Source organism: Gymnoscopelus braueri, assembly GCF_963280865.1.
Source record: "Gymnoscopelus braueri genome assembly, chromosome: 11".
Classification (NCBI taxonomy): Eukaryota; Metazoa; Chordata; class Actinopteri; order Myctophiformes; family Myctophidae; genus Gymnoscopelus; species Gymnoscopelus braueri.
In genome coordinates this window covers 5,765,637-5,782,388 of record NC_137613.1, presented here as the reverse complement: position 1 = coordinate 5,782,388, position 16,752 = coordinate 5,765,637, and the positions used below count along the sequence as shown (strand labels likewise).

General features: G+C 41.2%; 2 protein-coding genes across 2 annotated transcripts in view; both read right to left on the bottom strand.

Annotated features, from left to right (window-relative positions):
- Positions 1-3,448, bottom strand: part of grinaa (glutamate receptor, ionotropic, N-methyl D-aspartate-associated protein 1a (glutamate binding)) — a 37,035-nt gene extending 33,587 nt beyond the window's left edge. Inside the window, exon 1 of the mRNA XM_080441936.1 lies at positions 3,372-3,448. The gene's annotated coding sequence lies outside the window, so the exon portion shown is untranslated. The remainder of the gene's footprint in view (positions 1-3,371) is intronic.
- Positions 3,449-9,062: 5,614 nt separating this feature from the next.
- mapk15 (mitogen-activated protein kinase 15) overlaps positions 9,063-16,752 on the bottom strand; it is a gene marked incomplete at its 3' end in the record, with an annotated part of 25,971 nt that continues 18,281 nt past the window's right edge. Inside the window, exons 8-14 of the mRNA XM_080441703.1 lie at positions 16,052-16,109; positions 15,362-15,499; positions 14,596-14,701; positions 13,837-14,104; positions 13,276-13,391; positions 11,508-11,675; positions 9,063-9,251 (exon numbers count right to left, since the gene is read on the bottom strand). Of these exons, the coding sequence (XP_080297829.1) occupies positions 9,063-9,251; positions 11,508-11,675; positions 13,276-13,391; positions 13,837-14,104; positions 14,596-14,701; positions 15,362-15,499; positions 16,052-16,109 (1,043 nt within the window). The remainder of the gene's footprint in view (positions 9,252-11,507; positions 11,676-13,275; positions 13,392-13,836; positions 14,105-14,595; positions 14,702-15,361; positions 15,500-16,051; positions 16,110-16,752) is intronic.

Below are 16,752 nucleotides of genomic sequence, written 5' to 3'. Positions count from 1 at the left end.
AATCCACCCCGAGTTGGATGGGATTAACGATGAACTAGATTAATATATAAAAAGAGATCGGTGCAAGATGGCTAACTGTTCTCCTCTCCAACTTTCCATCGATCCATGGACTTGTTTCTCTAATAGTAAAATGGAATGGGCCCCATAAAAATCCTGTAGGGATGAAGCAGTAGTTTCCATGGCTGCTATAAAGATTCAGTGAAGCTGGACCAGGTTCACGTGGGTCGGTCACTCAGGCAGCAGAGCCATCCAGCAGCCTAGCCAGACTTATCGGCTCTCTAACTCTTTTACTGCCGTCGATGATGATAGTCTATCTTACCAAATCAATCAACCATGGAAAACGCACAAACAATCCCTCTTGTTAACACACACACACACACACACACACACACACACACACACACACACACACACACACACACACACACACACACACACACACACACACACACACACACACACACACACACACACACACACACACACACACACACACACACACACACACACACGTAGGGATGGGACGACATGAACATTTCATGTCACATTTATTGTGGCCAAGATAATTGCGATGTACGATATTATCGTGCTTCAAACTCTTAAAATGCCACTTTTGTTGTAACCACTTCTTAGAAACCCAGCATCTATAGTAGTGGAGTGGAACATTTGCCAAAAATAGCCGATCTGTGAGCTTGTAGATCTGCTATTAATATATCCGCTATTAAATCAAAGAGATTTAGAGAGTGAAAAAAATTACTGTATCAAGTACGTTCATTACAGGTGCGTTTTACCAATTCTAGAGGGTTTTGTATATGACAGAGGACAATTTCACCATAAATTAAAATCTCTGCGATACGATTATTGTGAGCGTGTTTTTAATCACGATAAACGATAATCACCGATTATCGTCCCATCCCTAATATAGGAAGGCAAGGCAGCAGGGCCTGTTTCACCTGAAGAGTGCATTTGTTTAGTTCCACATGGCATCCATCATGCATGTCCTGCTAAGAGGACAGCAACAGAGGAACTGTTTGTACTTTAGACACGCGTTTACGTCACATCAGACTCATGATATAACCTTCTACCCCTGATCAACTATACCACTAGTCACGCTGTACACTAAAGAAAGACACAACTGGACCGGTTTGACCAGGAGTATGGTGTTAAAGCATAAAGGTACTTTACTAGGAAAACACCATTGGGAATCAGTCGGTGGTTAGCAAAGCAAACACTAGATTTGTTTTTCTTCACTCTCATGTTTTCTGGATTTAGTTCAATCTATGCGAGCTAATGAAGAGCAATCGGTTTGCCGGTTTCCTCATTGATTTGGCCTCGTGCTCAGAGACACAGCAACCCACAAATTCATAACAAGGGCCCTATATATATATATATATATATATATATATATATATATATATATATATATATATACACACACACGTATATGTGTGTGTGTGTGTGTGTGTGTGTGTGTGTGTGTGTGTGTGAGACACACACACACACACACACACACACACACACACACACACACATACACCGGACTTACATGAAAACTACAGTAAGTGTGTCGGGCCTGTTGGCAGTAATAATTTAGCTGCAAGCAACTTAAGATGCCATCTGATTCTGCGTCTAAGTTGCAACAATACCCTCCAGTCCTGACAGCCCATTCGTGAAACACAAAAAGACTTATCCGATTGTGTAAAACAACGATAAACTCCCCACTATGGGCGTGATGATGGGAATGATGCAGAGCGCAGCTAGTAAGCAGTGCCAAATCTACTGTATATGATGCTACTACTGCCACCTGCCAAATATTGTGTGGAAACAAACAGCATTACTACAGACTATTCTGCAGTGGACAGAATTGTCCCCCTGCAAGCAAACCTCAATGATGTTTAGAATGACACAAAACACATGCATAACAGCAACAAAAAACAAGACATGCATATCTGACACAATATAAGCATGCATGCACAAGTCAATACTGAGCTAAACAGGACAGGACACAGGCCTGTCTCCATTGTAAACACCTGCATCCTTCCATCTATAGGCCTCACACTGGTCCTATTAATGCGACATCTGTCTATAAAACTAGCATCACATCACATGCTGCTTAATGCTCAGTAGAATGCATGTCGGGACAATCACGGAAATAAAGATCAAAGCAGAATGATGTGGATGTTGTTGACAACGAAGGCATCAAAGAACACAAAACAACCCATGAGCATCCATTTATGCGTGTGCGTGTGCGTGTGTGTGTGTGTGTGGATGCAGCAGTTATCAAGCTAGGCTTAGGCTAGCATGTTAACAGGACGACAGGTGCAGCCTTTATGTAATTATTATTACACACAGACAGAACATCTGGGAAATACATTAATTATTGCATATGAATTATTGTATTTATCATGTGTGTGTGTGTGTGTGTATACATAATAGGTAGTTTTTCCCCATCATGTAACTGCAGTCTGTGTTAACAAGCAGATATTTGTGGATCCGTGTATTTTGCGGCCATCTGAATATCATTTTTTTTTTACATTATATTATAGATTAAAAGATATTCGTAATAAACAACGCGTTTTCTAAAATGCCATTTTAGAACTGGTTAAATAATACTTAAAAATCAAATTAAAAAATTATTAAAAAGTTGAAAAACGACCCGCAAAAAAATCCACGGGACCCTTTGGTGTTTGGTCCATGCGTGGTGCAACAGTGACACCATTATCACACCGAAAGCGGTGACCTACTGAATTCTGCGACGCCCGGGAGTTATGGCAGCGAGGTTTCATCAGCTGTGGTGGTAAAAGTACTCAAATCTTGTTGTACTTAAGTAAAAGTATCAATGCTGCAATGTAGAAATACTACTCTCGTTACAAGTAAAAGTCCAGAATTCAAAATCTAATTGAGTAAAAGTACAAAAGTATTGTATCTAGTAACTTAAGTTTTCAAATAATAGTGGAGTAAAAGTACAATATTTGCCTCTGAGATGTAGTGGAGTAGAAGTAAAAGTATTGAACATTGGAAAAAAAATCAAAATTGTACTTAAGTACTTGAGTACATGTACTTAGTTACTTTACACCACTGAGTTTCATTTACGGTGAATTGGCAGCGTAGACTAGAGGATATATTATATAGGTGAATTGTTTATTCTATCAAAGAGATGTTATTCGATCATGTCCCCTATGTGGCTCCAAATTCGACAAGTCACCGATTTCGGTGTAATCCATCCGTCCCGATTATACAGGCGTCGAGAGGAAAAAAAAAGAAAAACAACAACCATGTTTTCGGCGATATATCAGATAACATAACGGACAACATTTATAACAGCAGAATGAACGCGTCTATCGTTAATAAAACACTGTTATTGTTCTTACCGTGTGTGTGTGTGTGGAGTGTTGTTGTGATGAAGTGAAGGTAAAATAAATGAACGAAGCGGAGCGGCTTTTTTCTCTCACAATGACGCTGTGAGACTGAGCGCTGCGCGAGCCATGACGTCACCTCACCATACCCCGCGTCACGTGCTGTGTGGGAATCTCCAATAAATAATAATGTGGTGTAAAGTAAACTAACTAAGTAGGCTACATTTGATTTACTCAAGTACTGTACTTAAGTAAAAATGTTAGGTCTTTTTTACTTCTACTCCACTACATCTCACTTTTACTCCACTACAATTATTTGAAAACTATAGTTACTACTAGCTAGTTTACTTAGTACAGTGGTTCTCAAACTTGTTCATGTCAAGGACCCCCAAATTGACACTTATTAGCCCGCGGACCCCCATTTGAAAAGATAAGCCAGGGACCCCCATAAGAGAAGATTTTTTTTACGGCTCTAGCATTGATTCTCAACCATTTTAATTTCAAGGACCCCCCAGTTTGACATGCATTAGGCTACTACGGACCCCCATTTAATGGCATTTCTATCTCTTGGACCCCAATTTCTGTTGTAAAATCAATGTTAATGTAACTCTGAGAGTGTACAAATGGAACCAAATGGACCCGTTAGGGTCCATTTGGTTCCATTTGTACACTCTCAGAGTTACAGACCCATAAGGGTCCATTTGGTTCCGAATCTATCATTTAGCTGGGGACCCCCTGGAACTCCCTCAAGAACCCCTGGGGGTCCCCGGACCCCACTTTGAGAACCAATAAAGTAACTAAGTAGGCTACATTTACTCAAGTACTGTACTTAAGTACAATTTTGAGGTATGCTTTACTTTTTTACTTCTACTCCACTACATCTCAGAGGCAAATATTGTACTTGTATTCCACTACAATTATTTGAAAACTATAGTTACTATAGTTACTTAGTAGATTTTGATTAAAACATACATTAACCACTTCAACCCTATATACATTTCGGCCATTTGAAAATAGCCGCTCTACAAGCTCACAATGCGTCATGAGATTGTAGATCTGCTATTTTAAAAATATATACATTTGAAAACTTCAAATGAAATGGGACATCATCTGCACAATGAGTAGCCTACTTTTACTTCTGGTACTTAGTTTCAGTACATTTTGATGCCAATACTTTTGTACTTTTACTCAAGTAAATTTAGAATTCCGGTCTTTTACTTGTAACAGAGTATTTCTATATATTGCAGTATTGATACTTTTACTTAAATGTGAGTACTTTTTCCACCACTGCTAAACACCATCAGTGTTTGTGGTTAAAATAAAAGTGTTGTTGTTGTTGTTGTTGTTAAGTTAAGTTAAAGCTCTTTATCTGATAGTAGCCTTATCATTGCTAGAGAGTGTTTTCTGTTCAGTAACAGGGGTCTCTCACTCAGACTCTCTCTCTCTCTCTCTCCAGGCCAGCTCTTCAGTTCAGTGATTCTCAAACCTGTGGGTCGGGACCCCCAGGGGACCCCCTGCATGCTTTTGGGGGGGGGGTCCCCAGATGACAGTGAAGTGACAATTCAAGGACTTAATAGCTCAAAAAGAAAAGAAAAAGACCATTACTGCATCAAAAGTAATCAGCAAACTACTACACTATAAAAACTAGTCAAACATTGGCCAAATTGTCAAATAATATATAAGAAAGAGGCAAACATTGAAAATAGCAGATCTACAAGCTCACAACGCCTCGCAATGCGAGGCGTTGTGAGCTTTAGATCGGCTATTTTCACGATATGTATCTTTGGAACTGTCGAAACCGAGTCAAACTGAATGTAATGCCTCAACTCCTACAATTCCAAGTGCTTACTGGGGGTCCCCAGTTTGAATATGATTATTTTGGGGGTTCGCGGCTTGAAAAGGTTGAGAACCACTGCTTTAGTACAATGGTTCTCAAACTTTTTCCTTTCAAGGACCCCCAGTTTTTCTATGCATTGATTAGACCCACAGACCCCCATAACTATGACAGAGTACATATGGAACCAAATGGTTCCATTCGTTCACTGTCAGAGTTACTGACCTGTGAGGGACCATTTTTGTTCCCAACTATGGATCCCCCCCCCCCACCACCACCCACCCCCCACCTCTGGACTCACATCAAGGTCCCCTTTAGAGCAGGGGTTTTCAACAGGTGGTCCGTGGACCACTGTTGGTCCGTGAAGGTATTGCATGTGGTTCCTGAGCATGCATTTAGTAATGTAGGAAAGTGAAAGTGAATATTTTCCTCCACAGAACAGTGCACTAAATGACCTGGTGACCTTTGATGATGTGTCAATGTTGTCAGTTACTGGGAAGTCAGAGGTCAAGAAATTCCAAAATCTCCAGAAGGGGAAGTGTACCAGCTGCCCGATTGAGTCATCATTGTTAGAAAATGTGCCCATAATCGCATGTGTCTGCTCACTCATACATAAGATGCAAATTATATCAGTTAACATGAGTACAACAATTTGATAAGTTCCAGTCTGGTTTCTGTTCAGAGGAACACTGAAATGTCTCTCTTCATTGACAAAGAACAAAATGTTGTTTTCTTCTGGCAGGGATTGGATATTGTTAAGAAATCCAAAACACTGCTCAATTTCCTGATATCTTCTAATTCTGCTGCAACAAGTTTATCAATTATAACAGTGAACACATTAACAGAACACCTTTCTTTTCCAGATATATTTTGTTGACCATAAGCCTGCCTTGTTTTATTATTATTATACACAAAGTGTCGCATCTGCTATTTTCAAAAGATTTTAATGCATTTTATACATTTGAAAAACCTTGTGAAATGGGACATTCTGCATAATGAGTACTTTCTACTTTTGGTACTTTAAGTACATTTTCATACCAATACTTTTGTACTTTACTTGTAGTATTTCTACATTGCAGTATTGATACTTTTACTTAAGTAAAACAATGTAGTACTTTTTCACTACTGCATACTGTATAAGAAACAACTGGTCAAGATCTGAGGAAAAAATATTATGTTTGTGTTTCCTTCCACTATGACCAGCTCAGCTGCAATACACTGTTTACCTCCCTGATTCACTCATTTGTGTTCCCAGTTGGTCCAAAATGTGGCCGCTGGACTCCTAACCCATGCTACATTGATTACCTATCTAATGTAGAATTGATTTTAACATCTTTTCACCTACAAAGCACTACACAGACTGGCCCCGCTTTACATGTCCAGATTATTGCATCACCTTAACAATGGGATAAAGTCAAACCTTCTGGCTTCTGGCATGTTTTGAAAGTTGCTTTATTAAAAAAATAAACTTACATACTATATACTCACATAAGAATTCCTTAATGTCTATGAATTTCCAGCCAGAACAAGTGATTAAGCTGTTGTGTTTAATGCAATGGTGTAATATCATCTGTGTCCAAAGGAAAAGGTTGTGTGACTCATGGCTTAGATCCTGTTAACATTATCTATTAATGCTGAATGTCCTTTAATGAGTGTCAAAAGCTACTAAACAATGTGTAATACATGGGAGTTACTCCCCCTGCAGTATCCTTCTGGTATAACATCTTTAACAGCATCCAGTGGAAATTGTCATACATAGGCACTGTCAAAATGTGTCTTATACAAATAATAATTATAATCTAAATCGGCTGGCTACTGCAGGACTAGACCAGTAGACGGGCACTAACGCAAGGGAGAACATTTGCCATATTTGTCATGTAACTGTAGATATAACCTATAGTAGCCTATTTACATGTAAATGTAGAATACAAATAATTTGTTGTGTCATTTCCATCTATCTGAATTTTTGTATTATTTATTTTATTATCAAAGCGAAATTGAAAAGATAATCTATACATCATTTAAATGCACTAAGTAACAATCATTAGACATAAAAAAAATATTTACACATTTTGTTATTGCATGAAATCAAGATATAACAACATGTTTTAACTTAGCATAGATGATGGTTGGAGGCTGTGGATTGGCTTATTTACTTCACCACCAAAACATGAGAGCAACTGAAATAAACAGAACTACAAACCACTTTAGTCCTGCATTCTCTCACTCACTTCAGCATGTTATGTACTGTATTCTCTCACTCACTTCAGCATGTTATGTACTGTATTCTCTCACTCACTTCAGCATGTTATGTACTGTATTCTCTCACTCACTTCAGCATGTTATGTACTGTATTCTCTCACTCACTTCAGCATGTTATGTACTGTATTCTCTCACTCACTTCAGCATGTTATGTACTGTATTCTCTCATTCACTTCAGCATGTTATGTACTGTATTCTCTCACTCACTTCAGCATGTTATGTACTGTATTCTCTCAGTGACATGAGGTTCTTCTACTTGATGTCGAGGCAGAAACCTTATCTCCATATTTAAACATGTTTTTTTGTAAATGAATGCCCTACTTCATCCTGGTGAAGTAGTCACACAAAAGTAGTGAAAATAGACGATCAACAAGCTCACAACGTGTCGCTCCAGTGTTGCGACACGTTGTGAGCTTGTTGATCTGCTATTTTCACTATTTTAAAGTGTTATAATAATGTTATATAAAAAATAATCATAAAAAAGGGATGGTTTATCTGTTAATCCTGTGTTCTTTGATCTTTATAAATGCTTTTGTATGAGGAAAACTTACAATAAATCTTTTTCTCTCTTATTGCATATATAGGCATACGGTACGTTTGCTTTGCATGGTCCTTGTCTTTCATCAAGGTCTCTTCTTCACTCAGCCAGCTGCTAATTAGGCCCTTAAAATGGTCCAAGATTAAGGCAAATAAACATTGCATGGGGTTTAATTAACAATTCAAATTCAAGCTAATACACCCAAGCCCCAACTACCGTGATACCCTTCAATAGTTTACTGCAGTGGTTCTTAAGGTGAGGTCCTTGAGGGGGATCCAGGGGGTCCCCAGCTAAAGCAGTTAACATGTAGCATCACAATCATTTTAACCACTTCTTCCATTTGTATGTTGGCTATTCAAAAATAGCAGATATACAAGCTCACAGCGCTTCACTTCATGCCGCGCTGTGAGCTTTTAGAAAATATTCAAATAAATATCGATATAACCTTTTCAGATGGGGGTCCGCGGCCAAATACATATCATTTTGGGCAGTGGTGGAAAGTAACTAGGTACATTTACTCAAGTACTGTACTTAAGTACAATTTTGAGGTACTTTCACTTTAGTGGAGTATTTCCAGTTTTCAGTACTTTTACTTCTACTCCACTACATCTCGGCAAATATTGTACTTTTACTCCATACAATTCTTTGAAAACTTTAGTTATTAGTTACTTTGTAGATTTTGATTATTATTACAAAATTAACCACTTCAGCCCTAATTACATTTCGGCCATTTGAAAATAGCCGATCTACAAGCTCACAATGGGTCGCGATGGGACGCATTGTGAGCTTGTAGATCGGCTATTTTCAAAAGATTTTTATACATTTTAAAACTTGTGAAATGGGACATTCTGCTTAATGAGTCCTTTCTGCTTTTGGTACTTTAAGTACATTTTGATACAGATACTTTTGTACTTTTGCTCAAGTAAATGTTGAATTCCGGACTTTTACTTGTAACAGAGTATTTCTACATTGCAGTATTGCTACTGCTAAATGTGAGTACTTCTTCTTCCACCACTGATTTTGGGGGGTCCTTGACTTGGAAATAGTCTGAGGAGTGTTTTTTTTACTGGTGTCAGGGGCGACTCCTCAGCAGCAGGTTGTCCAGCTCTGTCTTGTTAATGGTTCCGTAGGCCTGGGAGTAGCTTCCCAGTTTGGCCCGGGGGTCACCGGAGGTCGACACGTTGGAGTTGCTCTGGAAGACCTTCTTGCTGAAGCGATGCGGTGGCCGCGCCTCACGGGTCTGAGAGTGGGAGCGCTGGTTCTGGAAAGTAAAGGGGGGGGGGGGGGGAGTATTATTGATCAAATAATAATACAATTAAAGCTGCACAATGTAACTTTAACCTCTTCTACCCCGGATTTGAATACAACCACCCCAATGATATAAGTTATATTGTATTAACATACTCTACCATACAGATTGCATAAGTTATATTGTATTAACATACTCTACCATACAGATTGCATAAGTTATATTGTATTAACATACTCTACCATACAGATTGTATAAGTTATATTGTATTAACATATTCTACCATACAGATTGTATAAGTTATATTGTATTAACATACTCTACCATACAGATTGTATAAGTTATATTGTATTAACATACTCTACCATACAGATTGTATAAGTTATATTGTATTAACATACTCTACCATACAGATTGTATAAGTTATATTGTATTAACATACTCTACCATACAGATTGTATAAGTTATATTGTATTAACATACTCTACCATACAGATTGTATAAGTTATATTGTATTAACATACTCTACCATACAGATTGTATAAGTTATATTGTATTAACATAGTCTACCATACAGATTGGTACAAAATGACATTTTATTCATTAAAAGATATGCATCCGCAACGTGTTGTGAACTCGTAGTTCGGCTATTCTAGCGGCTAGTTGGGCTACTTCGGGCTGAAGTGGTTAATGTAGGTTTTGTTTTGTACCTGTGCCCACCCGTGGCTACGCCCCTGCTTGAGTAAATGTACTTAGTTACTTTACACCACTGATGTTCAGCTAGTTTAAAAGCTGCTTGTGAGCATTGCTGTGGTGAAAGGACATGTTTTAAATGGTTTGTCTTTGTCAGATTGTGTTTAACAGCTGCATGGAGCAATGTCTCCAGTGTAAACAATATGGTATGATGACAACAACTAGGAAAATAGCTCCAAGGCAGACTGAAGGGGCCGTGTCCAGTATTGCCAGAGTTTGCGAGACAAACAAGCAACCAGGACTACGAAAACAAGCCCAAAAGAAGCGACTATCAAGATCAGTTTAACTACTTTAACCATATTTACATCGACTACTTTAAAATAGCCGATCTTCTATTTACAACAAAAAATCTTGAAAAATCTTGAATGTTTTTGAAACACAAATCTTGTATGGGGGGGGGGGTCACTGCCTGGCACTTCATGGGCTTTTATTCCCGGCTGAAAACGCCAAAGCGCTCGCCTTAAAAAACATGGCCCGAGTTGAAAATAAGCTCAAGCTTCAAGCAGCTTCAAGCAGATCCAAATGCCACACTTGAACGCAAGAGTAAATGTTCAGCGCAGTGCTGCTCCCGTTCTTTTCAGTTGAACTGTCAAAGCAGTGCTGAGTGACTCTGGCCATCAATTTCGTTTAGAATTTATTTTAATTACATTTAAGGCCCCATCCTATATCTCTGACCTAAGCATTATGCGTACCAAAACATAGCTTGAGATCCTCGGACAAAGCTCTTCTAGTCATCCCAAATCCCCGGCTAAAAACAAAACAAGCTTTTGCATTCAGAGCTACGACTCTGTGGAATGCCCTCCCTGTGGAGATCAGTCTAGCAGAGTCTGTCTGTTCCCCCGGTTCAAATCTCTCCAGAAAACTCACTTTTATAAAGTTGCCTTTATTAACCAGAATGTAACCTATTGTATCCTATACTGCATTTTCTGTGTCATGTTTTTTCCCCCCCTCTATTTCTTGTGCATCTTCTTCTTCTGCTGTGTCACATGTCATTATGTTATCCTATGTGTTCTGATTCTCTGAGAAGCACTTTGTAACTTTGTTTTGAAAGGTGCTATAACACCAGTGGTTCTCAAACTTTTTCATGTCAAGGACCCCCAAATTGACACTTATTAGCCCGCGGACCCCCAATTTGAAAAGATATGCCAAGGACCCCCATAAGAGAAGATTCTTACGGCTCTAGCAGTGGATTCTCAACCATTTTAAGTTCAAGGACCCCCAGTTTGACATGCATTAGGGCTACGGACCCCTATGTAATGACATTCCTATCTCTGGGACCCCAATTTACATTGTAAAATCAATGTTAATGTAACTCTGAGAGTGTACAAATGGAACCAAATGGACCCTAATGGGTCCATTTGGTTCCATTTGTACAGAGTTACAGACCCATAAGGGTCCATTTGGTTCCTAACTATCTATCATTTAGCTGGGGACACCCTGGAACTCTGTCAAAGACCCCTGTGCTATACACATAAAGCAGCATTATTATGATGATGATGATGACAGGACACTGACCAGGCGTGCGGAGGTCACACACATCATGCCAGAGCACACAGAGGGGGGCTCGTCCCTGCGGACCAGCGGGTTGGTGTGGGCGTGGCCCTGGGTCAGCGTCAGGGAGAAGGAGCTGGTGGTCCGGGCCACGGGGGCCGAGCGACCCCTCTGCACGATCTGCTCCATGGACTAGAAGAGAGGGACGTGAATGAACAGAGAGAGAGAGAGAAGCAGTTTAGAGCTGGAGGTTATAGGCTCTATGCACCAGTGTTGATTTCGTCGACTAAAACTACGACGAAGAATGTCGACTGCCTATTTTCACTGACAAAAACTAAATAAAAACTAAGCTGCGATGACTAAAACTATGACTAATATATATATATATATATATTGACAATTACGTCAACAAATAAAAACTAGACTAAAATGTTGGTGAGAGACTAGTGGAGACGAGATCCAGTAGAACTAAAAGACAAGTCATTTTATGTTTTGGTTGCGCTCGGGTGTTGCGCTCTGAAAATAGCAGATCTACAAGCTCACAACGCGTCGCGCTGCGACGCGTTGGGAGCTTGTAGATCTGCTATTTTCAGCACGCAACTATGTGTAAAACCAGCCATTATGACGCCATCAAGGCACCACCAAAATATCCTTTGGGCGACTAAATCAACTGTAGATTTGACTTGACTTACTTGACTTATTCCTGTAAGCTCCTAGATGGAGCATAGGGCAACTGTAGATTTAGTCGACTAAAATCTTATGGTATTTAGTCGACTAAAACTAGACATAGACAAAAACATTTCAGATGACTAAAATATGACTAAAACTAAATGGAATCTCATTCAAAAGACTATGACTAAAACTAAACCTAAATTTGCTGTCAAAATCAACACTGCCATGCAATTGGGCCTCTTCCTTACTTCCTTCACAGATAAGGACCCTTACAGGTCCATTTGGTTCCTTTTCTACACTTTCAGAGTTACACACCCGTAAAGGCGCCATGTTGGGACCCCCTCAAGGCACCATGAGGGGGTCCCTGGACCACACTTTGAGACCCACTGGGGTAGCAGAGTGTTTCCAGTGAGCCAACACCACCCCGACTCTGTTTGACCCAGAATGGAACACAACCTTAATAAGTATCATTGGTAACACCTGTGAAGGCAGTAAGGAAGAGGCCCAATGTCTTCTCAGTATGGCTGCTGTGCATAGAGCCTATTCAGACAATAGAAAAGTAAATAAAATAAGGGAGGGAGTGACACAAACAGAAGTGTAATGAATTAACCCATTGAGACCTGAAGCCGATTCTACATGTCTCCTAAATCTCAACAGTATTCTGAAAAAAGCTATGTTTCTATATCAGTGGTGCTCAATCTTTTTCATGTCAAGGACCCCCAAAATTATATGTATTTGGCCGCGGACCCCCATCCAAATATTTTGTTCCAGGGACCCCCAGAAGCAAAGATTTGAGTTAAAAATGTTCGCTTTAAAAATATTTATATTCAAAGATTTGCACGCATTTTCACGATTTTTCAAAAATAGCAGATCTACAAGCTCGTAGCGCGGCACTCGGTGCCGCGCTATGAGCTTGTATATCTGCTATTTTTGAATAGCCCAAAGTGTAAAATAATGCTTTTTAGCTCAAATCTAAAAATGACATAGTTCCAGGTCTTAATGGGTTAATAAAAATATTAATAATCATATAAATAAGAGTGAATCATTGAAAGAGCGAATCAATCAATCAAATAAAATAAAAGTCAAAAGTGGGCTTGCTGATTGGATCCCAGCTACTTACTATATTACCGTTGGCGCCATCTGTTGGCGATGTAGTGACGTTGTCGTTACTGGTGTGCTGTGCCAGCTTTCGGCCGGCTGCACCGTATCGATAGAAGTTAGTCTGGGCGAAACCATCTGAATGAAGCAATGACATTTAAATAAAAATATCAGGGGACAGATTGGGAGAGCTGTAAGAGAAGTGTGTGTGTTTTCATAGGGAGAGATTAATACAAAGACAAAGTGATACATAAAAACAATGCACCACTTTAGCGCGCATTTAGAGCAGGGGTTCTCAAACTGTTTTAGCTCGAGACCCAAAAGAGACGTTTTATGTCTCCCCGGGACCCAAACTAGTGAAAGTTACCGGTCTAGCACCCACCGGAAAAATCATCAATCGGCGTCCCTGCACCGGGGATGTTATCTTATGTTATGTGATCGTATGTTTATTATTTTTGTGAACGGTCCTCTCAGGCTATGGGATCTGTAGTTGTGGTTGCGGTCCATAGCCCACATGGATGGCAAGTATGGACTACTAGTCTATTATATTGTTATTATTACATCATGTATCATTCATACGTACTTGGGGAGTGTGTGATGGGGTTATAGGTGAGTCTCCCGTGGACTGGACTAGATGTTGGACTGCTCTTCACCGGGCCGGGGGGTTTGGCCATGATGACCTTGACCGCCGTTAGAACTGCGACCGGGTCACTTCCTCCACTGTCCTTCCTATCAGAGCTGTCCTTCCTGCTGCCCCCAGCGGACCCCCCCGACGCCGGTGGGCTGGCTGTGGGTCCCTGCTGCACCGGTCTCGGTACTATCCTCTGATTGGCCCTCTTCTCTAGGATCATCTGTTCCCCACCCCCAACATAAGAGACAGAGCATTTAGTGCATTGGTACACAAAGTGAGGGCGGGGGGGGGGGTACCTCATACAGGTTGTTATGGTACTGAACCACAGACAGTTTGTTATGGTACTGAACCACAGACAGTTTGTTATGGTACTGAACCACAGACAGTTTGTTATGGTACTGAACCACAGACAGTTTGTTATGGTACTGAACCACAGACAGTTTGTTATGGTACTGAACCACAGACAGGTTGTACCTCATACAGTTTGTTATGGTACTGAACCACAGACAGTTTGTACCTCATACAGTTTGTTGCGGTACTGAACCACAGACAGTTTGTTATGGTACTGAACCACAGACAGGTTGTACCTCATACAGTTTGTTGGGGTATTGAACCACAGACAGTTTGTTATGGTACTGAACCACAGACAGTTTGTTATGGTACTGAACCACAGACAGGTTGTTATGGTACTGAACCACAGACAGGTTGTACCTCATACAGTTTGTTGCGGTACTGAACCACAGACAGCTGCACGTCGTCATCCACAGGCAGAACCACTTCATAGTGGAGAGCAGGCTCTTTGTCTGGGTTATGGAACCTGCAGCATGGGAGGAACACACACACACACACACACACACACACACACACACACACACACACACACACACACACACACACACACACACACACACACACACACACACACACACACACACACACACACACACACACACACACACACACACACACACACACACACACACACATATATATAAGACAGGTAGGACTGACTGACTGTCTCTGGGTACCTGGATACATAAGGGTGTCTCTGGGTACCTGGATACATAAGGGTGTCTCTGGGTACCTGGATACATAAGGGTGTAGTCTGGGTTCCTGGATACATAAGGGTGTCTCTGGGTACCTGGATACATAAGGGTGACTCTGGGTACCTGGATACATAAGGGTGTCTCTGGGTACCTGGATACATAAGGGTGTCTCTGGGTACCTGGGTACATAAGGGTGTCTCTGGGTACCTGGATACATAAGGGTGTCTCTGGGTACCTGGATACATAAGGGTGACTCTGGGTACCTGGATACATAAGGGTGTCTCTGGGTACCTGGATACATAAGGGTGTCTCTGGGTACCTGGATACATAAGGGTGACTCTGGGTACCTGGATACATAAGGGTGTCTCTGGGTACCTGGATACATAAGGGCGTCTCTGGGTACCTGGATATATAAGGGTGTCTCTGGGTACCTGGATACATAAGGGTGCTGCAGGGCCTGGTCAGCGGTCAGCCTCTTGTCCGGGTTGAACACCAGGAGGCCACTCAGCAGGTCCAGGGCGTCAGGAGGCACAGAGGGCTGGAGGAGGTCCTCTATGGGCACCTGCGGCCTGGGGCGAGAGACATAGAGAGCGAGACAGAGAGAGAGAGAGAGAGAGAGAGAGAGAGAGAGAGAGAGAGAGAGAGAGAGAGAGAGAGAGAGAGAGAGAGAGAGAGAGAGAGAGAGAGAGAGAGAGAGGAAGAATTGCAACAGAGATGGGTGTACAGAAACAAAGAATGTCAGTTAAAACAGAGAAACAGTATTTGACATCCTACTACATGAACTAAACTCTGTCAGTCCGACATGTGCATTGGCCAGTATACAGTATGCAGGGAGTGAGGAAACCCAGTCTTCACCTTTACCAGATTTTAAGCCAGATCTGTGGGATCTGTAGTTGCAGTCATGGTCCCCGCAGGCTATGGGATGTGTAGTTGCGGTTGCGACCCCATAGCCTGGGTGGCCTCAACGCTGTGGTTTAGGTTGGTTGTCAGGGTGACATTGTGACCGGTCGTGACCGGGCATCCCCCCGGGTATGGGACTAGATACTAACTGACGCCAGAGCTGTGTGTAACCTATGAGAAAGCATACAATGTGTTCACTGTACAGCAGAGAGGGTTCTTACTTCATCATAGTTCTCTGGATGACAGAAGCACCGTACTCAGACCTGATGGCCACGATGTCTGAAAGAGAGAGAGAGGTTACAATGTGTCGTCAGACACTGTTCACCAACCACTTAAGCCCGCTGTGTCATACTACGATCCACAAGTTTACAATGCGTCACAGATCTGTTCTTTTACCGTACGATGCGCATGAATCAGGCGCGTGCACACATAGACATGAAAGGGGGCTTGAGCCCCTGCCCTTTTACCTGTCGGTAAAAAAGTGCCCTCTCCAGACTAGAAAAATAATAATAATTACCCCAAAAAAATACATTTCATTTCAACTGCCCCTAACGGTAAGGCAGACGGAAATGGCAGTGGGTGTGTTGGATGCAGCTCAAAGTGAACTTTACTCAGGTTTGTCGCCGTCCGACCTTCCTAGCCCACGTTATTAAAGACAAAAGGGCGACGATGGCCAAAACTCAATAGAAAATCGGCGATCGAAAATCGGCGATCGAAAATCGGCGACAGTGGCCGTTTTTAAGGTGTTTTGTCCATTATCTCTGGAACAGAAGGTCTAATCTGCTCAGTTCAAATATTGTTGGATGCGTGACTTTAAGGAGCGTAAGCGTGCAATTACACATTTTCGGGTTATTTGGGTTTTCGGGCCTAAAAGTATGGTAATAGTTCGGTGCCCTTTTGAAATTCCAGCCCCTGCCTCTCC